General features: G+C 39.8%; 1 protein-coding gene and 1 pseudogene across 1 annotated transcript in view; one reads left to right on the top strand and one right to left on the bottom strand.

The window, feature by feature from the left end:
* HIBCH (3-hydroxyisobutyryl-CoA hydrolase) overlaps nucleotides 1–24,767 on the top strand; it is a 58,446-nt gene that overhangs the window by 4,026 nt on the left and 29,653 nt on the right. The window contains exons 2-6 of the mRNA XM_045295666.1: nucleotides 3,328–3,370; nucleotides 9,115–9,255; nucleotides 13,489–13,573; nucleotides 17,167–17,247; nucleotides 19,665–19,717. Of these exons, the coding sequence (XP_045151601.1) occupies nucleotides 3,328–3,370; nucleotides 9,115–9,255; nucleotides 13,489–13,573; nucleotides 17,167–17,247; nucleotides 19,665–19,717 (403 nt within the window). The remainder of the gene's footprint in view (nucleotides 1–3,327; nucleotides 3,371–9,114; nucleotides 9,256–13,488; nucleotides 13,574–17,166; nucleotides 17,248–19,664; nucleotides 19,718–24,767) is intronic.
* LOC115872057 lies at nucleotides 22,610–22,710 on the bottom strand (annotated as a pseudogene).

The following is a 24,767-nucleotide window of genomic DNA, read 5'->3' as shown; positions in this document are numbered from 1 at the left end:
GAGTGAGTGCTTCCAGTGTTGTAACCATGCGTGGACGCATACTTGACATAGATGAGTGAGTGCTTCCAGGGTTGTAACCATGCGTGGACGCATATCAATTCATGGTCCATCGATTCTTGGAGCCTTGTTTTTTGATACCTGATTTTCACATTATGATTTGGTCTTTGGAACCTAATTGTGTTGATAAATGAGAAGTGGTCTTATGTATATATTTTTGGGGGTTTTATCAAACATGCTTCAGAAAAAAATTTATTTGAACTTTAAAAATGGCCATAACTATTTGTCTCAAATCTCATTTCCCATTGCCTCCTGAAATATACTCTACTTGCTGTGAATTTACAGAGTAAGTGCATTTATTGATAGAAATACCTGACCTGTTACTATCCTTCAAAAACCATTCTCAGCATTGTTTCTTGTGTATATAAAGTACATAGATGATATTGGCCTGGGAGATATGGTCTTTGGAGTGAGAGAACACTGGGCTTGAATTCCAGGTTAGTCACTTATTTGCTGTGAACAAAATTATGTAACTTTTCTAACTCTTGGTTTCTTCACTTGTAAAATGGAGATAATGCATGTAAATAATGCAATTAATTTTGTCCTTGACATCACAATATGTGAAAACTGTCATTAATTATTTTAATAGTGGTGTAGCACAGTGTAGCTGGAAGGTTAGAAACATGAATTTTAGCCTGTGTTACTGAGGCCTGGATTTGAATCCTTGCCCTTTCTAGTAGCATCAGAAGTTTCTTAGCCTTTTTAGGCTTCTGTTTTCTTCCTTGAGGTTTTGAAAAATATATAATAATGAGAGGATTAAATAATCCATGTATGTACAAACTGAAATTTGCTTAGTAATATTTGCTTGCTAAAGCTCATGCAGGATCCACCTGCACAAACAATGCTCAATCATAAAAATGTCTGGCTACACAGATGAGGGCAGAGAGGGCATCCTACCCTCCCTCAGCAAAGCAAAATGATACGAATGTGCTCAGTGACATCAATGGGCAGTCATTCTCTGCTTTAGTTTATAGTAAATCAAACTGGTACATTCACTTTAATAGTAGCCATACTCATGGGGAATAAATTGAATAGCAAAGATGAGTATAAAGACTAATTACATTGCCAATTTAAAATACAATTAAACCCATGCCGATTATATTTAGTTTTAAGAAATAGCCTGTTATTTTTTATTTACAATGTTTAATTGTATGTTGTTGTTAGGTGAAATCAAGTTGGTTCCAATTGATAGCAACCCTTTGAACAATGGAACAAAGCACCACTCGATCCTGTACCAGTCCCATAATTGTTCTGACATTTGCCTATTGTTGCAGCCACTGTGTCAGTCCATCTGGTTCAGGACCTTCCGCTTTTTTACTCCCCTTCTTTACCAAGCATGAAGTCCTTCTCCAGGCCCTGGTGTCTCCTGACAACACAGTATGTGAGATGAAGTGTCACCATCCTTGCCTCTATGGAGCATTCGGGCTTCTCTTCCTGTAAGACAGATTTGCTTGTCTTTTGGCAGCCCATAGCACTTTCAGTATTATTCACCAGCACCATAATTGTGGGGAATTAACACCGAGGGAAATATGATGAGGACTGTATTTCCAACTTATAACAGAGGGAATCTGGAAAGCTAGTATTCCGTGCTAAGAAAGCCAGTACTTTGGTAAGTCAGAGGTAAAGTCCAAGGTACATGGTCCTGCTTGAAATATTCCCACAGATTCTCCCTGAACAGCTATGCTGCCTTAAAGTGAGCATATGGTTGATTTTATCTTCCTGTAGAAGCAGACGGTCTGTTACTACTCCTACCTTCCAGGTATTAGGTTTGCACACCTGTGAGCTCAGGGACCTTATGTAGATCCCTCCCACCTTGTGACTTATGTGGCTACTGCATGTCTTATGGCTCCCTATAAATATCCCAAGACGGGCAAGGTTCTCTCTTCTCTTCTCACACTTCCACATGGACCATCAAGAGGGGCTGTGGTGAGGATGCTACCATAAATTGTGTCTGACTCCTTTATTATATTCGCTCTCCTATCCTATCCTCTATGACTTAACTCTGATCTTTATATATTATAAACATACAATTGCGCCTACTGACCTTTTGGTTGTTAGAGGCTGGTTTACTCTAACACACAATTCCAATGCATCGGTTTTACTTCAGTTTCCCTTATTCAGTGTTCAACTTTGACATGAATATGAAGCAATTGAAAATACCATGGTGTGAGTATGTGCAATTTAGTCCTCAAAGTAATATCCTGGCTTTTTGATTCTTTAAAGGGTTCTTGTGCAGCAGCAGACTTACTCCATGCACTGCATTATTTGATCTATTGACTGCTGCTTCCATAAGCGTCGATTGTGGTTCCCAAGCAAGACAAAATCCTTGACAACTTCGATCTTTCCTCTATTTACCTTTGGTCAAGCTGGTTTTCTTTACATTGGGGTGCAATATGCAGGCTGTGATCCTTGGTCTTCCTAAGCCAGGGTTTCAAGTCCTCACTTTCATCAAGCATGGCTGTGTCATCTGCATATCATAGGTTGTTAATAAGCCTTCCTCCGATCTTGATGTTGCATTCTTCTTTGGAATTTAACTTTATAATCTTTATACATGCTTTTCTCTTCTGAATCACCGAGCCACTTTAATGTTGTCAGTGCCGTATACATGGTTTTAAGACTTCTGAAGATAGTTTTGGCTTAAAATTTAAAGATTATCTCAGGACAGTAGCTTCCAGGGGCTCATTCAATCTCCAAGACTCCAGAAAGGCTGGAGTCCATGAAAGTTTGCAATTCTGTTCTGCATTTTCTCCCCTTTGATCAAGAATCTTCTCTAGAGCTTTTCATGAAAATGTTCAGTAATAGTAGCCGAGCACCAACCATCGAGCTCCATCACTTGTCTGTCAAAAGTTGAAAAATTACCAGGGCAGCAATGAAGAGAAAGACCTTTGACAAGATGGAATGGCACAGTGACTGTATCAGCGGGCTCAAACATAAGAGCAAATGTGAGGGTGGCACAGGGCTGGGCAGTGCGTGTGGTTGTGTTGCATGCGGGGTTGCTGTGTGACAGCATGCACACAGCAGCAGCAGCGCCACCACCACCCAGTTCTGCTCTCACGGCAAAGGAGGCAGTGGTTCGCAGAGGCAGTTAGGCACACATTCTCTGTTCTCTTCCTATTTCTCCTGTTGCTCTAGGTGAATAGAGACCAAGCTTTGCACTATTGCTATAAAACCTTTTAGAAGAAGCTAAAGGGAAAAAGAAATCACATTTGAAAGTTGAGAAATGACTACTCACTTTACTATGTTCATTGTATTCTTTATTTTTTGTTTCAGATTTAACTCATTTAAAAGGACTCAAGTTATACTGCAGCATTTGGTAAGTTTAGACTTCATTTTATTGGCATTATTAGATTATGATTTGTCACTTTGAATGTTACAAGTTAGATTTGGAGCTGGCAGATTTTGTAGGTGTTTGTTACATATGGTTCATAATTTAAAGTCTTGGCACATCTGTCTTCTAGTAAGTGGCATGAGGTGGTGGCCAAGGTCATAGATCTTCAATCTGGTTGGATTTGAACCAAGGGAACGTGGCTCCAAAGGCTTAATTTCTTAACTATTGACAGTGGGTATTCAATAACTACTGCAGAATCTGTCCCAGCTAAATCTAAGTGGAAATGAGGGTGTAAAGACTTCTTACTATTATTTGTTTTAATCACTTGACGGACATGGGACTAAGGAGTTTTCCTGGGAAAAGAACTTGGAGCAGTGTCAACAATTCATGTTCAGACATGTATACAGATGGAATAGGATGACATGACAGAATCCTGATTGTGTGGGGCTTGGGACCTGGGACCTGTGGCCGAAACCACTTTGAGGGAAGAGAGAAATGAACTCTTTCAGGGCCTGAGGGCTGGACAGTTTAGGGGCCTCTTGTTGGTTTGTACATGTGCTTCAGGGATGATAGAAAGGCTGTCCTCTAAGCAGTTCTTTTGTGATCCTACTATAAACCAAAAACCAAATCCACTGCTGTTGAGTGGATCCTGACGCACCATGGCCTTATAGACAGAGTGGAACTGCGCCACTGTTTCCAAGACTAGCAATCTTTATGGAAGCAGATGGCCTCATCTTTGTCCTGTGGAGCACTGGCTGCTGGCTTTGAACCACTGACGTTTTGATTAGCAGCCAACACTTACCCCAGCACACCACCAGGGCCAATTCTGCTCTAAGAGCCAATAAACCCAGTGGGGGAGAGAACTTTTTATTTTTCATAGTGGAGTGCTGGAAATAGGCCATTGGTGGCAGTATTGCAGGCAGGCGTAGGAAAAATGGATAGGATTGCTTTGTAATAATATTGTGACATCCTAGTGACATTTCCAAAATCTAGGTGAGGAATTGAACCCATCAAGGATGCCAAGCGTATGGTCCTCACTTCTGCAGATGGGGATTTCAAGCTTTATGAAAGCTGGTACTTATTAATGAGGCTTCCTTTCTATCCACACACTGATTTGGAGATATTCTTACTACAGAAATATCCATGGAAGGATTCCCCATAATGTTCTATGGGGTACTTGAAATATTAAGTCACATTTTAACCTAATATATAAAAGTGTGTTTTTTCCATGTGATTTTGACCTGGATTGAAAAACTTCTCTTCCCTACCCAAAAGCAGTTCAGTGTATTCTGAAGGTATTGGTTGGACCACACGCATTAATATTGTACCTATTGCTTTCATGATAGCAACCAATTCTTACCCTGTATGGACAGATGATGGCCTAGAGTCAATATCAACTGATCTATAATCTATGCCGTTTGAATAGAGCCTGTTTAAGTGCTAGCTTTGTGTATACACTTAATTAAGCACTTTGAGGTTTCATTTTGAACAGCAAAGTTCCTTGCATTAAGAAATAATATAGTAAACCTAGAAATATATACCAATAAAATATGGTAAACAGACCAAATAAGAAGTATGGTAATTATACTGACTTTTTATCCAATAAAAACGTCTTGGAGGATGTCTCATTTATTTCATATGGGCCCTCATGGCTTCCTGGCCCATAGAGGCCAAAGGACCAAAGAGAGAGACACTTGGCTGGTGGCTGAGGAGAAGCCACGCTGTGGGCAAAAAATTGTATATCCTTAATATTTTCTGATCTTGCCTTATGGTAACTTGTTAACTTCTCTCATAAATCCCCAAAATTGTGAGCATTGTCTATGGATTCTATGTGGCTATTGCAAGGGGTTATGAACTCGCAGAAAAGGAGAGTGTCAGGAGAAGGAACAGCTGGTGTCAGAGTAGTCGAAGAAAGATGGAGGATGGTGGCTGTCAGCCTTACGCTGGTGTGGACATGGGTTCTTCTCCCTGCTGAGGCTAGAGGAGGTCAGATGTAGCCTCCACACCATTTTTAGCACCATTAAAAATCCAAAGCACGTTTTCATAACTGCACAGTTTAACTATGGATGCATCTTGAATTAAATTTATACTTTATATATATACACGCACATAGACATATCTCTGTGTATAGACATTTATATAGAGAGACATTGAGACTACTCAAGCAAAACACGCACCAATTTAATAGTTTTTACATGTACAATTCTGCGATTTGTTTACATTTTGGGAGTTATACAGTCATTTTTAAGTTTTAGATCATTTTATTGGGGCTCTTACAACTCTTGTTATAATGCATAGATCCCACTATCATGACCCCAGTGCCACTTCCCACTCTGGACTAGATAGGAAGCTATAGCTATAGGCAAGAGATAAAACACGACATATCTGGGGTCTTAAAGGCTTGAAGATAAACAAGCGGCAAGCTGAGAAGCATCAAAGTCCACATGGAAGAAGCATACCAGACTGTCTGACCACGAGGTGCAGAAGGGACCAGTTATCAGACATCAAAGAACTAAAAATCAGATCAGTGTGTGCCCACCTTCCTGATATGATCACTGAAGACAAACATGTGCATAAGCAAAGGTAGTGAAGAAAGCTGATGGTGCCCGGCTACCAAAAGATATAGCGTCTGGGGTCTTAAAAGCTTGAAGATAAACAAGCGGCCAACTAGCTCAAAAGCAACCAAGCCCACATGGAAGAAGCACACCAGCGTGTGTGACCATGAGCTGTCGAAGGGATCAGGTGTCAGGCATCAAGGAACAAGAAATCATGTCATTGTAAAGGTGGGTGATTGCAGAGTGGAGGCTCAGAGTCCATCGGTTGGCAACAGAACACCCCCCTGCTGAGGGGTTGTGGGGAGGAGATGAGCTAATTAGGGTGCAGGGTAGCAACGATGAAACATATAACTTTCCTCTAGTTCTTTAATGCTTCCTCCCCCCCAATATCATGATCCCAATTCTGCCTTACAAATCTGGCTAGACCAGAGGATGTACATTGGTACAGATAGCAACTTGAAACACAGGGAATCCAGGATAGATGACTCCTTCAGGACCAGTGGTGAGAGGGGCGATGCCTGGAGGGTGAAGGGAATGTGGGGTAGAAAGCGGGAACTGATTATAAGAATCTAAGTATTGCCTCCTCCCTGGGGGATGGACAGTAGAGAAGAGGGCGGAGTGAGAAGTCAGTGTAACTTATGAAGGGTTCAGGAGGGAGGGGGAAGTGGGGAGAGGGGGAAAATGAGCAACTGATATTAAGGGCTAAAGTAGAAGGCAAATGTTTTGAGGATGATGAGCGAGCCCCCAATAAAATAATTAAAAAAATAAAATAAAATGAGTTGTGTAATCACACACACAAAAACACCACATATGCAGCCATTCCTGCCCTCCTCCTCTGAGTTGTTCCATCTCCATTAATGTAAGCTCAGTGACCCATAAGATACCTGTCTGATATTTTGGTTGCTGTTGTTAATTTATCTATAGATAGTTCTTAAATGAGCATAATGCTCAAGACAGACTTTTTTTTCCTTTGAACCAGATAAGCTACAGTACTGTTTTGTTTGCAGAACACTTCAGGGGATATATATACGCCATATACACTCGAGTATAAACCGACCTGAATACCCGCTGAGGCACCTAATTTTACCCCAAAAACTGCATTAAAAGTGTGCTAAAAAACTCGGCTTATACTCAATTATGTACGGTATATATATTTTATTAAAAGATCATTTTATTGAGGGCTCTTACTGCTCTCATAACAATCCGTACGTCAATTGTATCAAGCATATTTGTACATATGTTGCCATCATTCTTTTCTAAACATTTACTTTCTGTTTGAGCCCTTGGTATCAGCTCCTCTTTTTTCCCTCCCTTCCCCCCTCCCACCAGGGAATATTTTTCATTTAGGTTAAAGATTATCTGAGGGTAATAATTTTAGGGGTCTCTGTAGCTAGCCTCCATCCTCCAGAAAGTCTAGAGTCCATGCAAGTTTGAAATTTTCTTTTTCACTTGTTCCCTTTTGATCAGGGTTCTTCTACGGAATCTAATAGAAAAGCCCAGTACCAGACACCACAGATCACTTGGTCTCATGGTGAGGGAGGCAGTTGTTCATTGAGGCAGTTAGATAGAAGTCTTCAATGGATTGTGGTTGCTTTCCATACGGATTGCAGTTCAAAACAAAAAACCTCACAAATGGACCAATTCATGGAAGCCGCACTCAAGAAATCAACATATTGAATCTGGAGGCGGGAATGCTATTAGCGCTTACATTTTTAACACCCAGTTTGCAGAAGCCTGCGGATGATAGTGAAAACCCAAAACCCATTTGCAGAATTACTCCTCAGATGATGAATCAATCCCCTCTAAGGACCAGACAGAACACACTGTCAGGTGGATCACTGCAATTGTAGTTAGATCAGAATGACATTGATCACTCTCTTGACTCACTGTATAATTGCTCCGGTTTTTTAATACTTTTTCTGCTTCATTGCCAATTGAAGTGTTCCTTTGTTTCATTGTGGCACTATTGTTGGGTCCTTTTTTTGTCGTGATTTTGTACGATTCTCTGTGTATGAAACCCAGATGAGGTAAACCTATTGAGACAACTGGATCAGCAGATTCAAAGGGACTTAACGGGAGGCTAGCAGGAAATGGGGAGCTAATAACCATAAGTACAGGGAAGAAGAAATGCCCTGGAATTGTTTGTGATGATGATGCGTAACGCTTATGAATGTGAATGAACTATTGAAATGTATGGTATGTGATTTGTCTCTGAAATTGTTACAAATAAACTAATTAAAAAAAAAGAAATCAACATAGCATTGGGCAAATGCGCACAAGGCCTATTTAAAGTGTTAAGGTGCGCTTGGCCCAAGCCTTGGCATTTTTAAGTACTTTGAATGCATGTGAAAGCTGGAAGGTAAGGGGAATTGCAGAATTGGTGTGTTTGAATTATGGTGCTGGTTAAGAATATTGGAAGTACCATGGACCACCAGGGGAACAAAGAAATGTTTTGGAGCAAAGGCAACCAGAAAGCCCCTTGGAAGCAAGAATGGCAAGATCATCTCATGTATCTTGCCCCTGTTATCAGGAGGCACCGTACCAGTCCCTGAAAAAGGAAAGGACATCATGCTTTGTCTAGACCAGTGGTTCCCAACCTTCCTAATGGCGTAACCCTTTCATACAGTTCCTTATGTGGTGGTGACCCCCCAGCCATAAAATTGTTTTCATTGCTACTTCATAACTGTTATTTTGGTACTGTTATGAATCAGGTGACCCCTGTGAAAGGTCGTTCGACCCCCCAAAGTGGTCGGGACCCACAGGTTGAGAACAGATGGGCTGATGCAGTGCCTGCAAGAATGGGCTCAAACTTGACAGTTGTGAAGATGTTGTAGAACCAAGCAGTTTCATTCTGCTGTACACCTGGTTGCTGTGAATAGGAGCTGACTTACTTGGTGACACCCAGCAATAAAACTTGGAGGCAAGGATGGCAAGACTCCATCCCTGGAGAAGTGCATCATGCTGGTTAAGGGGGAGGGGCAGTGGCAGAGGAAGGCCCGCATGGAGATGGATTGACACAGTGGCTTCAACAATGGGCTCAAGCACAGAAATAATTGGGAGGGTGGTGCAGGACTGCACAGCTTCAATATGGTAGCAATGCCTTGTAGAGCTTTGGATGTTGGCGTGTACCAGAAACGTCGTGGTGTTTATCACGTTATTCTTGGCTTTCCCCAGGGAATGTTCAAACACACCGATGCAGTAGAAGAGGTGCTGATGGAAAGAAAAGGTTGTGCAGGAGTGATTACGCTCAACAGACCCAAGTTCCTGAACGCACTGTCTCTGAATATGGTTCAGCGGATTTATCCACAATTAAAGGTTTGTAACTTTCTTTATGTTTTTTTAAAAAAGTATATCTTAATAGGAGATTTCTGTTCCTCTTTCCCAAAGAATCAGTGGACTGTGCAGGCTCGGTGCCCGGGCTCTGCTGGGTTGGGCCCTCTGTGCTTTCCTAAGCGGTGATCCTTCAGCTCTGTGCGGGACGGAGTTCATGGGACACTTGTACATAACCCTGCAGTTTCTGCTTGTTTTCTGCCTCTCTTCTTAGTTTTTTTTTTTTTTTTCCAGATACCAATTACCCATTTTTATTTTAAAATTTACATTACTTATTTTGTCTATGACATGAACTCAGATTTTCACTCACTTATTGATACAACACAGCGATCCATTTATATATGCATTTGGGTTAAAATCAGATTCGTCTATATTAATTAGGATTCCACAATCTCCGTATTCATGATTTCCTGCAGGATAAACTTTTTTGCTATACGAAGTGGATATTTTTCTCAACTCTCTTGTCCCATTAAAGTATCAGTTTGTCCCATGGGCTTTGTGGACTATAAAACAAAATGCAACTGGAACCTGGAGGCACAACCACCGTCACTGGATTCATAAGGACTGCACCATTCACCATATTGATACGGCTTCTGTGCTGTACAAATCCTATGTTGCCACTTGATTCCTTTCTGTAGATAGGCTGTCCCACAAGAATTCCATTCTTATTTTTACATCTTTCTTTTAAAAATAATGACAGGTCGCAAATTAGTTCCATTAGCCATGACAGAACACCTGTGAAATGGTTTTTTTCATTCCCTGTGGTACTGAGTAAAATAGTTTTGTCTCCCAAACTTGCCACAGTTCTGTTGCTTGGAAGATCAAAGGTCATGGGTGTTTCATCCATATTGCCAATATCTCTGAAGTCCTAGTTATGGATCCTTCGTTTTAGGATGAACGAATGGAATGACATCACTTTTGCATCAAGGTCTTTTGGCAACTTCTGTGAAATCTTTGTTCTTTGCCGCAAACATAGGGCAAACCTATTCATGAAACGGGTACACCATCCTGCTGATGCAACAAAATTTTCAATGCCTGGCACTTGTAATTTTTTGTCTTTAGCCATTTGAAGGGCATGTAAGCGAATTCCCATGCGTGTTATGCAGTAACCATTTTGACGACACTCCATAACCCATCTATGCAATTCACTCTCTAGAGCCCCATATGAAGTCGTTAAACCACGTCGAGCTCTTTTTGCCTTTGGAATCTTTTCCAAGTCAGCTTTCATTTTCCGCCACTCCCTCACTTGTTTTACATCAACACAAAATTCCCTACTTGCAATACTGTTATTGCTTTCTTCTGCTCTTGACACAACTTTAAGTTTGAAACCAGCTTCATATGACCTGCGTGTTTGTTTTGGTTCAGGATTAGAAGTATTGGGATCCATTTCAGTATGAATGCGTTGATGTACGGTAAGACTGCTCTTCTCTGTGAAACCTTTTCCACAATCAGTACATATATGGGGTTTCTGTGCAATATGAGTTAGCTTATGAGTCCTGAGAGTAGTGTTTCTGGTAAAGCCTTTCCCACACTCACTGCATACATAGGGTGTCTCACCAGTATGAGCTCTTTGATGTACAGTGAGATAGAAATTTTGGGTGAACCCTTTTCCACATTGATTACATGTATAGGGTTTCTCACCAGTATGAGTTCGCTGATGGAGAAGAAGCATTCTCTTCCCTATGAAGCCTTTTCCACAATCAGTGCATGTATGGGGTTTCTCTTGACTATGAATCCACTGATGAGCATTGAGAACATCTTTACTGGCGAAGCCTTTATCACACTGACCACACATATAGGGTTTTTCACCTGTATGGATTCGCTCATGGATATTGAGGTCTCTCTTCTGTACATAGCCTTTTCCACAGTAACTGCACACATGGCGATTCTCTCTTCTATGAATTCGCTGTTGAGTGGTGGGACCGATGTTCTTTTTCTGAAGCTGAATGTATCGTGATTTAAGGCGATCAGATTTTTTACGCTCAGAGAATTCCATGTCAGTACAAAATTGCTCTTGGTCAGCACAGAGAAAAGTCTTCTCACCTCCAGTAAGCACAATAGACTTCTTTATTTTATTGCTTCTGCTCTGGTTGGCTCTTGGTACAGTTAACATTGATTTCACAGCTTTTTCATGTAGGTCAGATATCCCATGATTTTCCATAGTAAGAAAATTATTTTTGTGCTGATGAACATTTTCCAACACATGAAAATCATAGCACTGTCCCATTCTCTCCAGTCTTCTTTCTTTTTGTGAGCACTCAAGCGAATGTTCATCAGCTTTCCAGATTTCTGAACACATCCCACCACAGCTTTTTTCTAATACGAATCCTGGTGGTTCTCCTCGTTCCATCCAAGAAAACGCATCAGGTTTGCTAACTTCATAACCAATGGAAACCAGGTGGCGGTGGGTCTCCAACATCACATCCTGATATAGGGTCTTCTGAGCAGAGTCCAGCAGTTGCCACTCCTCCCAGGTGAACTTTATAACCACGTCGCTGAGTGTCACGGATTTCTGTGCGTTGATCATTTTTTTGGTCTTTAGGGCACTGTCAGAAGCAGAGGTGTTCTATCTTTGATTTTACTAGATCCGCTCCAACTTTGTTCAGAGAGCTCTGTCTCTCATGATGCAATAATCCCCAAACCAGGCACCTCCTCTTCCTTCGTCCCAGAGATTCTCTCTCTTGTGGCTGGAGATTCAAAACCTGTACAGCTTGCTTCCCACGAGGTCCCGGGCTGCCCCCAGTTTTTTGATCTTGAAAGCAACGCTACCGCTTCTCCTTCGTGGCGCACAATGGGACATGTCCAGTTTGCTTCCCTTTGTGGCCGTTATGATTTGAAAGACAACTGTGGGAAGTTTTCAGCTTTTCTCCTGTCTTTGAGAAGCTCTGATGCTTTTGGAAAACTTAGGACTTACGACAGATTATTTGTGTGTGAAGCTCAGATTTCTATTGACTATCTGTGCAAGTTGGAAAAGAGAATTACTCTGTGCCTCACTTTCCGCATCTGTAAAATGGAGATGATGTTCTATAGCCAGCACTGAATGTGCTCTGCCAGTGTGAACAGTCCTGGTTCATCCACCACCACCCACCCGTTCCTTAATGTATTTGATGACCCTTCCATTCTGGCGTCCCTGATGGGGACTGCAGTGTGAGGCAGACAAACTCAACACCTGACTCACAGCAACCTTGTGTGTCCAGTATAAATGCTCCACAGGATTTTCAGTGTTTTTTTGGAAGTAGGTTCCTAGGCCTTTCCTTCCTGGTAAAAAAGCCAGTGAACTTGAACCACTAATATTTTGATTGGAAGTTGTATTAACCATTTGCTTCAACCAGGACGTTGATACGTGAAGTCTCCCAGGTGAGACTTGGTCTAATATGGAGGAGAGCAGAAGCTTCTGTTAGGTGATGACCACCTCACTGTCGATGCACTTCGGCGTGACATTGACCTTCCCATTCACTAGATCTGTTGAGCTGTATCGCTTTGTGTGTCTACATTTTGTTCTTGAGTGTAGAATTATAGAGCCCTCTGTTTCTGTTTAGTCTTTTGATCATTTGTTCTATCAGTTTGCATTCTTATTGGATTTTGATTCCTACATGCTATTTATTAGCAGCCCTTTCTAACCTCAAATCATTTGCAGATTTGCTCAAGTTTCATTATCATGCCTTTAAAATGTATAAGTAAAATAAATAAATAACATGTATAAGTACATAGAGCCCTGTGCTATCACAGTAGAAAGGTTGTAGTGCTCTGTCAACCATTTGGAGGCTGATTTGTTCACCAGATTGACAAGTTTATGTAACATAATTTTATTAAGATCATATTTATTCACTTTGTTCTAAAGGTTAGTGGGCAAAGATGCCATCATACAGTTTGGATCATCAAATCTCTTTTCCCTTAAACACTTCTAGCAACTTTCATAGAATAATGTCTCATTTTGACAGAAAAAAAAAAGTTGGAACTCCTCCTTCTGGATGGATGTACTTTACAAAAGAATACCCATGTTGACACATACATGCATGTATTTTTAATGCATTGATATTTATAAATATGAGAAGAAAGTATCTATTTCTGAAAAAATCAGCCAGGGAAGAAACCCTGTGGATCTCAGTAGTCTGATTTTATTTTATAGGGTGTCATCATGAATTGCAGGCTGACTTGATGTCAGCTAACAGCAATTTGCAATATGCTGATACTGTCTTCTTTTACATTTGGGTGTAGAAGTGGGAGCAAGATCCAGAAACTTTCCTGATCATTATAAAGGGAGCTGGAGAGAAGGCTTTCTGTGCTGGTGGTGATATCAAAGGTAAAAAATGTTCGCCTCATCTAAACGGTGTTCTCTGTCCCGTCCCCAGTAGATCTGATAAAGCATTAGCAGAATTTTTGTGGTACTCTGTAATTTACTTTTCCTTTTTAGACTTTTTGAGAAAAAATAAATTTAAAGATTTACCTTTCATAGTTAACAGTTGATAAATGAAGGAAATACCAATTTTTGAAAAAAAATCTACATACTGTATATACTCGAGTATAAGCCGGTCTGAAAAATCAGCCGAGGCACCTAATCTTACCACAAAAATCTGCATTAAAAATGTGCTGGAAAACTCAGCTTATATGCGAGTATATATGGTAGTATACTTTTGAGATATATCTATCTTGTTTCTTTTCTTGAATTATCTTTAATTAAATATCTGGGAATAGTATGTGAGTCCACTGAATTTTATGTAGAAAAGATGATATGAAACGAACTTTAGTGGCACTGTTCATTGAGCACTGGACTGCTAATCACAGGGTCGGCAGTTCAAACCCACCAGCTGATCCGCAGTAAAAAGATGAGGCTATCTGCTCCCATGAAGATTTACAGCCTCCGGAACCCTGTACTGGGTCGCTATGAATCGGATCCGATTCAATAGCCATGGTAAGCAAGTTCTGCTGATCACAAAGCTGCACTTGGGCTACGTTGAATGACTGACATTTTCCAAATCTGACCTGTTCTCATATATTCCCATGACTGGTGTGCTTTCTCTTTGTGATTTTTCTTCCGTGCACTGTTGAGCTCTTTGTTATCTTCTAAGGTTCAGCTCACATGTCCTCTGATATCTTGTCTCTCCCAAGGAGAGGGAGGGGGACTGTCCCCCTCCACACCGCCAGATCCGGGCGCCTCTCTCTGTGAATGTGTGTAGCAGTTTTTATATACTTATATTTACGTGCCAAAATCTCCTTACGAGCAAGGATTATGCCTTAATTAAATTTCTATCTTTGGTGCTCAAAAGGAACCCTGGTGGTGTAGTGGTCAAACATTGAGCTGATATCCATAGGGTCAGCAGTTCAAAACCACTAGCAGCTCTGTGGGACCAAGACTGGGCTTTCTACTCCCGTAAACAGTTCCAGTCTCAGAAACCTAATTCTAATCTAGGAATCTAATTCAGGGGGGTCACTATGAATCGGCATTGACTCAATGGCAGCGAATTTGGTTTGGTGGGTGCTTAACATCCCAAACAAGAATTAAACTCTGTTGAATCAAAAGCAACTCCTAATGACCCCCTAGGACAGAGTAGAGTTTCCAAGACTGTAAATATTCACAAGGACAGGCAGCCTCATATTTCTGCTGCAGAGCAGCTGGTGAGTTTGAACCATTGACCTTGCAGTTAGCAGCCCACTGCTTAGCCCAATGTGTCAGCAGGACTCCTTTGGTGCATACTCACTTTGAATTCCCATTTGGGGGGAATAATTTTAAATGTGAGGATTCAACTAATTCTTTTATAACTTTTTGAAGAAAGTAGTCCTGTAGCATTATAAAAAGAGTAGCTTTTATCTTTCAAATGTGTCTAACGGGGGAAAACTGTCTATATGTTAAAAACAAAAGAGAAATAATGTTTTCAGAATCAAAATCATGCTTATTGTTGTTACCACTGATTGTACTTTGTACATGGAAAAACAGTTTTCAGAGTTTGTATTTTGTTTGTTGTATAATTGATTAGGTCTCAGGATAATTTTTTCCTTGTATTTTCATTTTATATTTGGCCTCTCTTTTTTATAGAGTACTAAAACAGCAATCTGTGTTGAATTTGTTCACTAAATTTACAAGTCTATATAAAATGTTACCGTTGGACTAGGAAGAAAAAATCTTCCTGGTTCAGGATGATATGCAACAACTCGTAAATTATTGAGTTTAGAAATTGTAGTTTCATAGAAACTGATTACTTAGACTGAATTAACAGAATTGCTTTTGAATTTATTTTTTGCTCACAAGTAGAATTTTTTCAAAGCATGGTTTTCTGCCTTGAATTAATCTTTAGGGTGAAGACAGTTGAAGAAAGGGTCTTGTTAGTTTTCAAAGAGGCAGAGATTATGCAGACAGGACTTAGCTGGAGCTATTTTTCCATACAGGTCTAATTTTATACTGCCGTTAAAAATAAGGTTTTAACTTTAGAATTATTCTTGTTTAGATTTATAAAGCAATGGAATCTAATTCAAGGAGATCTTACATATCGAAGTTCAAGGCAATAAGTAGGCACTGCAGTGGTTACACATGGGGCTATGATCTGCAAGGTCGCCAGTAGGAAATTGCCAGCAGCTCCAATAGAGAAAGACTGGGCTTTCTACACCTGTAAACAGCTGTACTTTTGGAAACCCACTCGATAGCGGTGAGATTGGCTTTGGAGTTTGGCCCAACCAAACCCGCTGCCACTGAGTTGATTCCAATTTATAGCAGCCCTATATAGGGTTTCCAAGACTGTACATCTTCATGGTAGCTAATAAGCCTCATCTTTGTCCTGAAAAGTGTCTGATGGGTTTGAATTGCTGACCTTGTGTTCGGCAGTGCCGCACTTGCCTGACAGTGCCACCAAATTAAAAACAATTGGTATTATGAATGCTATTTAATTTACACAAATTTACAATTGCTTTCACTAATTGAAAAGGTGATTACAAGGAAAATCTAGTAAGGTTTTAGGGTTTAAAAAATTTTTTTTTCAAAGCCAGTACAACTTGCATTCTTTTCCCTTGAGAACTGGTAAGAGCATTGATAACATTTCTAGCATGTACAGTGAAAACTTTGGAATGAAAACATTATCAGATTTTTCTTTTAAAAACTGGAAAAATCAGTCAACATTTGGAAAGGTTTCAAAGAATATAAATCAGAATTCTAAAGAGTTACCCTAAAAATCTAGGTAGTCAGTGCTCTTCTATGACTCTTCCCGGTAAAGCAGAGACATGTCTGAGCAGGCTTCCAAACGTCTGTGAAGAACTTCATTATCTTGCCTGAGTGTCTGTGTAGGTACTGCTTGCTCTGCTTAAAACTGCACCCTGCTGTTTTGTCGGAAATCCCGACCTGTCTGTTCAAACTTGGCTCACTCTCACCTTGTTTGTAGCCACATTGTAGTTACTGCTCTCCTGTGCCCATTCCCACAATATCCATTTTTATTGTGGGCATAGCTCAAAGAGTATATTACCATGGGAGTGGTTGTAGTAGTGTGTCTTCTCATTCCTTCGAACTGCAGGACGGCTACCTTCAATGGCTGCCTTGTTGTCTGCAACAAGGGAGTGTGTGGCACGGAGTCGATGTGCAGCCATGCTTTGGGATGAAGTAGATGGCAGAACTCCTTAACTAGATGTAATACACTGTGTGTACAAGGTGAACTTTTGGATCCAAGTTGTATTATTGAAGGAAAAGAATATCCAGCAAATACTTTTTAAGAAGCTAGAGGAAGCTGTCAAGAGTCTACAGTTTGTAGCACTTTATAATTTATAACTTAAATATAATACTTTGTAAGAAATTCTTTGTATAAACGTTTACCATGAGGCTTTGGTATAATCAAGGAACTATTTGAATATTTAGTTGAAAACTCCTTTTTAACATTTGCATTTGTACCTGACTTACTATTTTTCTCTCAACTGTAGCGGTCTCAGAAGCTGGAAAGATGAAGCAGAAGCAGAGTCAAGATTTCTTCAAGGCAGAATATACCGTGAACAATGCTATTGGTGCGTGGGCTCTGCCGGGACTGTGAAAGGGGGCTCAAGGAACAAGGGTGCTTTGTTTCAGACTGTAATCAGTAAGGACACTTACGGAATCCCCCGGCTGGTCTCCATGGTTAGCTGTGACTCCTGCTCTCACTGAGCAGAAGTCCACTGGAGAGAGAGACAGTAAACAAATGTCAACAGCCCTGCTATCATGCAGAATGCACTGGAAAGTGGATGCTATTTTTGCTAATAACCAGGGATCATCAAACAATTCATATTTTTATATTGGTTGGCTATAGTTAGGTGCTTTTTTTATCATAAATTTAATACAAAAGCAGGATTTCTTCTGATCACATGGCTTTTTGAAAATAACACTTTGTTTTGTTTCAATATTCTTTATAAAATGAAATATCTTGAAAGCCTGTGGAATGAAAGTTTTGTTGAGATGCCAGCTTATTGGAAGTCAATCATTCTTTCATCACTTGTGTATTTAAAAACTTAAATAGTAGTAGAGAATACATAATAAATACTTATGAAGGATTTCATAAGTACCCCTAAGCCCGAATTAACACATTCCTGCTTGGTTTTTGCTTGATGTGCCAAGACATCTTTGATGGAAATGTAATCTCGATGTTTAAGTTGCATTGTTTCATTGTTCTCAGTACCATTTCTTCCTCCCCACACTATCCCCAAAAGCAGAAATTACCAATACTTTGTAGTGTGTCCCACTACATGCTTTATATTTTTACACATTTTACACATTTACACTTTTGTGAACAAAATGTGTTTCTGAAATTTATATAAGCCTATCTTAGTGTATATACAATTTCATATTCTGTAAGAACATGGAATGTAACTAATTGTTCTATAGTATTTAATAACTACCTAATTTATAATATCATTTACTAGTTTACAGTGGTGGGTAGTGTAGGTTATTTCCTATTTTTATTAGTACAAATTACACATCCCCTTGTATGGCTCCTTGGTATCCATGAGCGCAAACTTCTCCTGAGTTTTTAGAAACCGATCTGGTGCATAATATGCAGAGCTTCAGACGTCTTCAGTTTGTTCTAAGTACAAGGCTTTCCCCCTTTATGTCCTTTCCATCATTATTAAAATTTTCATGTAATAGATGAACATTTTTGGGCTTTGATTTGAATTTCCTTGAACACTAGTGAAGTAGAAGGTATTTTCTTATGTCCTTGTGTTTCTGTCCTTTGTCCATTTTCCTGTCAGGTTGCTTGTCTTTTTGTTGCTGGTTACATAGAAATTGTTTATTCTGGATATTTAGGTTTTGTAGGTAGTATATGCTACAGGTATACTTCTTTTTGTCTGTCACTTTATTTTAAATTCTGTTATTCTGTTTTGACACTTACAAGTGTTTTTTTGATGCCATTAAATGTTCTCATTTGATTTACACTTTTTTGCACCTTGAAAATCCCAGCTTTTTCCATTATGTTGAGATTAAGATAGTCTTATATTCTAAAATTATATATGTTTTATTTACTTATAGTCTAGGTCTTTAATACTCTTGGACATTTTCTGCCTGTGATATCATCTAACTTTTATTGTCTGTATGGAAACCACATGCCATAATCTTTTCATTGGAAGGTTCTAAGAAGCCCTGTACTTGGGGTAGAACTGTGATCGGACAGAGACTGTAACTCTTTGGGGAGTAGCAAGCCTTGTCTTTCCCCCACTGAGTGGCAGTGGTTCTGAAATGCTGGTCTTGGGGTTAGCAGTCCAGCACATACCCCACTGGACCTTGAGTTGGAGTCGACAAGGTGGCAGGGAGTGCAAGAAAGACCTTGGTGGTGGTGTAGTAAGCGGTGGACTCTCAATGGCAAGTTCATCTTCCTTGGCTCTTTATAGCCTCTGAAACCCTATTAGATAAGGTCACTGTGAGTCAGAATTGGCATGGTGGCCATGGAATTCCTTCCTCACTGCTACTAATGACATGTCTGTTATCTATCCACTTCTTAAACAAATTAGGTCTGTTTCTTGGGTATTGTGTTCATTGGTCATTTTGCCTGTGCTTAAGTTGAAACAACACTGTCACTATAGCTTTAAAGCATGTCATTGTCCAGTAGAGCAATTTAGTCTTGTTCAAGAATTGTCTAGGCTACTGTTGGATATCAATTTTAAAATTGTCCTATCTCATTCCACAAAAGATCCTATTGAGATTTTCATTGGCATGACAACGAATTATAGTAATTTAAGGGGAATTGACATATTTGATAGTGAGTTTTCCCATCCATGAATATGACACGTTATTTCATTTATTCACAGACTTAAGCAAACCAAAGCCTTTTGGAGTCAAAATTTACATTCCATAAAATTCACCCATTTATCATGAAGCTGGAATTGTACAACCATCATTATAAAGCATTTTTAGAATATTTTACACATTGCAACTAATTGATGCTGTTTCTTTTCAGGTTCTTGCCAGAAACCATTTGTTGCACTTATTCATGGGATTACAATGGGTGGGGTAAGTGGACTGCTTACTTTCATCATTGATATGAGCTGTGGTTTTTTTTTTAAGTAAATAAATATAAATGAGGCACTAAATAAAAACTAAATATAAGCGAAGCAAGGAATGTAACACAATAAAGCATTAACTATTTTTGTAGAACTAATTGAAACAAAATCATCAAGGACTTGGGATCCTTGCATATTTGGGATATAATATTTGCTTGTAGCACCTTTAGACTATCTCAAACGAACAGAATATTTTGTGTTATTTCATTTGCTGTTTCAACTCCTAGCATAAGTAAATATTTTTAACCAACAGAATTTTTTTTAGTATGAAAAGCCTTTTTTCTACTTACTAGTGTACTTTCTTAGATTTGGACCTATTGAAAATAAAGAGTGCGTAGAATTATTTTAAATAACTTTGCTACAAGGCGTTGCAATTTTCAAAATTCCATCTATGGAGTGTTTCGGCGATGTCTGTATTTGCCACATGATCTTAAAGGTGTACAGTGAGTCTGGAAGTTCGGTAATGACCGTCATCTTCTAACTTCTTTCTTCTTCAAGACCATGTTGGCCGTTCCAGATCTTTAGTCTCTTCCCTTTAAGCATTAGAATCAGTTTGTTGATAATCCATAAAATAACTTGCCAAGGTTTTCATCGGGATTGCGTTGAATCTTTTGATCAAGTTCAGAACAATTATTGTCTTAATATTAAGTCTTCCTATCCCTAGAAAGCTCTAGTGATAAAGTGCGTTAAGTATTGGACTGCTAACTATAAGATTGGCAGTTAAAACTACTAGCTGCTTTGTGGGAGAGAGATGAGATGAGGCTATCTTTTTTGGTGAAGACGTACAGCCTTAGAAACCCTGTAAAACACTTCTGCTCTGCCCTGTAGGTATCCATAACTACAGAATATCTTACTTGTACTTAGATATTCTTCAGTTTCTCCTTGGAAATCTTGCACAGGTTATTTTTGCTGCCGTGGCGGCGGCCCTCCACTCATGGCTACTTCATGCACAAGGGAATATAACCCTGCTTCGTCCTGTTTCATCCCTATGACTGGTTCCAGATGGGCCCTTGTGATCTCTGTAGCGTTTCCATTGCTGATTATGGGAAGTGGAGCACCAGGCCTTTCTTCCTAGTCTGTCTGAAAGACCCTCTGACACTTGTTCAGCAACACAGCAACACATAGGCCTTCACTGGGAGATAGGTGGTGGCTGCATGAGCGACTGTGGTGAAGTGAAATTGCTTGGTATGGCTCTTTTAGCCATAGTCTTTGAAACTCACACCAAATGACTGGGTAACAACTCACTGCCTTCGAGTGGATGCTGACTTATAGTGACCTTAAAAGATAGGGTAGAGCTGCCCCTGTGAGTTTTTGAGACTGCAACTCTTTAAGGGAATAGACAGCCCTTTCTTTCTTTTGCAGAGTGGTTTCAAACTTCTGATCGTACGGTTACCAGCTCAACTCATAACCACTACACCACCAAGGCTCTTCCAGTGATTGGGTGGGAGCATGCAAATAGGTGTAGAGGATACTACCCCTTGGGGATCGGTCAGCTTTGCCATCCTGCTGGGTATAAAGTGAACCATCTCAGAAGTAGACAGAGAGAATCCCATAACCCTCAATAAAGAACAGCCACCAGTGGAGCTTCCGGAAGACCCCGTGGCAGCAGTAGTGGAGGCCTTCCAGAGGCCACGACATTGAGCCCATGAGCCACTGGAGTGCTTCCTGGCCCACAGAATGAGTAAAACTGAGTGCATTCAGGCAGAATGCTGGGTTGCAAAGTGTGATGCCCTTTGGGCATTTCTCAGTGCAAAACAGGCACTGTAAAACTTGCCAGAGCAGGGCAGAGGGCAAGGAATCACAGGGCTGAGAAGCTGTGGATCAGAGAGAGATGTGGCTGCCACTAAGGTCAGGTGTTGCTGTGGACCAAAGACTGTATCCTGTAGGGTTTATGATTTGGACTTGTGTAACCTATTCCCTTCCCTAATAAACCTCCATAATCATGACTACTGTCTGAGTTTCATGTGGTCATTACAGAAGATTATCAACCCAGCAGAGAAGTAGAATGCCTGGGAGCCTTGGTTGGTGTCACAATAGGGTAAATAGTGTCTGACCCCTGCCTTGGGGCAAATTGGTCTTAGGCTGATGTGGAGCTGTGTTTTTCTCCCTACTGAAGCCAGGAGAGGTCAGTTGTAGTCTCCACATCATTTCCTCAGGGGCTAGGAATGGTTGGGATTGGTTGGGAATCGAACTCCCAAATCTTTTCAGTGGAAAGGCGGGGAATTTTACCACTTAGCCACCATTGCCCCCTCCCACTGAACCCTTTAGAGGGTTTGTTAAAATACAGGTAGACAGCCTGAGATGTTACCAGATGATGCTGGGTGCTGACTGGGGCAACACGTGTAGAACCAGCACTAGACTGTGCTGAGAACCCATAATTTGTTATATCAAACCCTGCATTTTAAGAATTTTAAGTGGAATTTTAGTGCTCTACTTAATTATCATATACAAATATTTAAGTTATACCATGAAAGAGAGAAAATCAAATAGGTTGAATATAGCTTTACAGAATACTGATAATAAGTAATTTTCTGTGTTGATTTTGACTGATAAATTGATTCTGAAAAATGGATACTTGTTACTGTGGAGTCTCTCCCACTGTACTGTGTTCCAAAAGGCCTGCAGTGGCTGATTGTTGTTTTTAAGTAGATTGCCAGGACTTTCTTCGAAGTGTGTCTGGTGAACTCAGAACTTGATTAGCAGCCGAGGTTGTTAACTGCCTGCACCATCAAGGGGCTTCTCGCACTGTTTGGAGACGTTTATTGTCAAAACGTTTAACTGCCCAAGAGATGGCGCCATAGAACTGGATTTCGTTTGTTTTCACCCTCCTCTCATTTCTTTTTAAAATGTGGAACGCTAATGAATTTGTGTCATCCTTGCCATGCAAATCTTCTCTGTATCGGTACAGTTTTTTTTTAGTATATGTGCTGCCGAAGCGAGCACTCTCTGCTCATTTCTTATTTATTAATCTTTGATTTACAAAGTATGATCTTTTTTCTTAACAGGGAAAATGACAGTTATATTGTCGCTTACGTCTACCTTGTAGTGTAGCACAGTTTTAGAGGGAAGATAACTAAAATCTGTTCTTCATATTTCAGATTGTGTGCTCAATATTTTGGTAATACAATAAAATAAAAATTTATGTTGGAGTGACTCCACTTATTTGATCAGAATGATGTTAGATTTTGTCATTTGTTAGATTTAGCATAGTTCAATCCAAAGTAAAAATTTCATCTCCCTTTACCTTTTATTTTGAATATCTGAGGGTACATTTAAAAAAAGACAAAGTAAATTTGTTTCAAGATTTAAAATTTCAGATACAATATAAAAAAATCCGTATATTTAACTACTCTCATTTCTCTCGCCATGTGAATCGGTTTCTCTTTCTCCTCGTTCACAGTGGAAAGAAATGTTAGCGCCACATACCGTGTTCTTTAGGATGTTGCTAGCAAAAGAATTCTGTGATCAGTAACTGGGAAATTGAAGGTTTCAGTTTTAGAAGCGTGTGTGTGTTAGGGTGGGGTGGGTATGATCTGATTAACTGAAAAGTGTAATTGATATTGACGAGAAACAATGGCCATGTACAACATCGAATTATTTCCTTTACTGACAGACACAAAACAGCCACACAGGAAGTTGGGAGCTATTGAATCAGATTAAGCCTAACCACTGGTTAATGTCATTGAGACATGCTTTTTTCTTATTTGAAAAGACTTAGCAGTCTTCAAAGATCACAAAATGTTAATAATTGCAAATGTCTGCAAGACATCATAGCTACTTCTTTCCATCCGCTTAAAAGGTATTCTGTTCCTGCTGCTGTTAGTGACAGCTGAATAGATGAAATTTTAAGAAACCATTTTTACTATAATGAGGTGCTTTTTTTAAAAACAGCATCTAGACACTTAATGGGACTTGAGTGGTTATGAAATAAATTAAAGCATTTTATTAATTAAATAATACTTTTAGAGAAACTTTTGAGTTCAACTATTTAGGTAGACTTCTGCCCCCATATGTCATTTAAATTTCTTGATTTTTAAAATCATTATGAAATTCCTTACTGTGTCTACCCCGCAAGATGGATCTTAAATTAGAAAACCAATGAAGACATTTTGAAAAGATTAAATATAAAATACTTTGAAAGCCTGGAAGAGATTTTAAATTTACATTTTGCCAATCAGTTGTTAATGCTTGAGATTTCATGGTAAGAACTGCTCTTTGGCAACAAAAGGACGTCTTTAACATGCAGTAAAGGTAGACTCAGTGAGATTTGGTGCTGGGTTAAATGTAAGCAGAAGAGAAGCAGTCAAGAGGACTAATAGGCTTTGGCTGGGTTTTCTGGAGAAGCAAAACCAGATGCAAGAGTCAGACCATGCAAGAGTCAGACCACCAAGACAAACAGACCTTCCCATGGGAAGTACACACTCTGATATAGCTCCTTTCAGCTGATTGGCTGCTCATAGCCAATCTCATCTGGGAGATGATTATGTGGTTTTAATCTGATCATCCTAACTGCTGAAGAAGATAGAAAGAATACATAGAGCCACTGTACCAAAAAAAAACACAAAAAACAACAACCCAAAAAACTAGTTGACATTCCACTGTTTCAGGAGGTAGCATAATTAGCAATGGTGCTGAAGGAAGAAGTTCAAGCTGCACTGAAAGCATTAGTCAAAAACAAGGCTCCAGGAATTGATGGGAAAAATAAAGCACTGAAAGTGCTGTAGATCACAGTGATCCACACCTGTGGGTATGGAGTTGGCTGTGTGGGAATTCAACTCAACAACAGCTAACAAGGAGAAGTGGGAATCAAGGGGTAGAAAATTAGATGAACTTAAGATACAGAATTCACATTGAAATGTTTCAACCAGCTAATAGAAGCACCTTCCTCTTTATGCTGGGAAATTTGGAAGACAGGTACTTGGCCAACTGACTAGAAGAAATCCATATTTATACCCTTTATAAAGAAAGGTGTGACCCAACAGAATGCTCAAATTACATAA

Source organism: Echinops telfairi, unplaced genomic scaffold (assembly GCF_000313985.2).
Source record: "Echinops telfairi isolate 266 unplaced genomic scaffold, ASM31398v2 ScPeMD7_3;HRSCAF=10, whole genome shotgun sequence".
NCBI lineage: Eukaryota > Metazoa > Chordata > Mammalia > Afrosoricida > Tenrecidae > Echinops > Echinops telfairi.
Note: the sequence above shows the minus strand (reverse complement) of the source record. Positions and strands in the feature narration are given on the sequence as shown.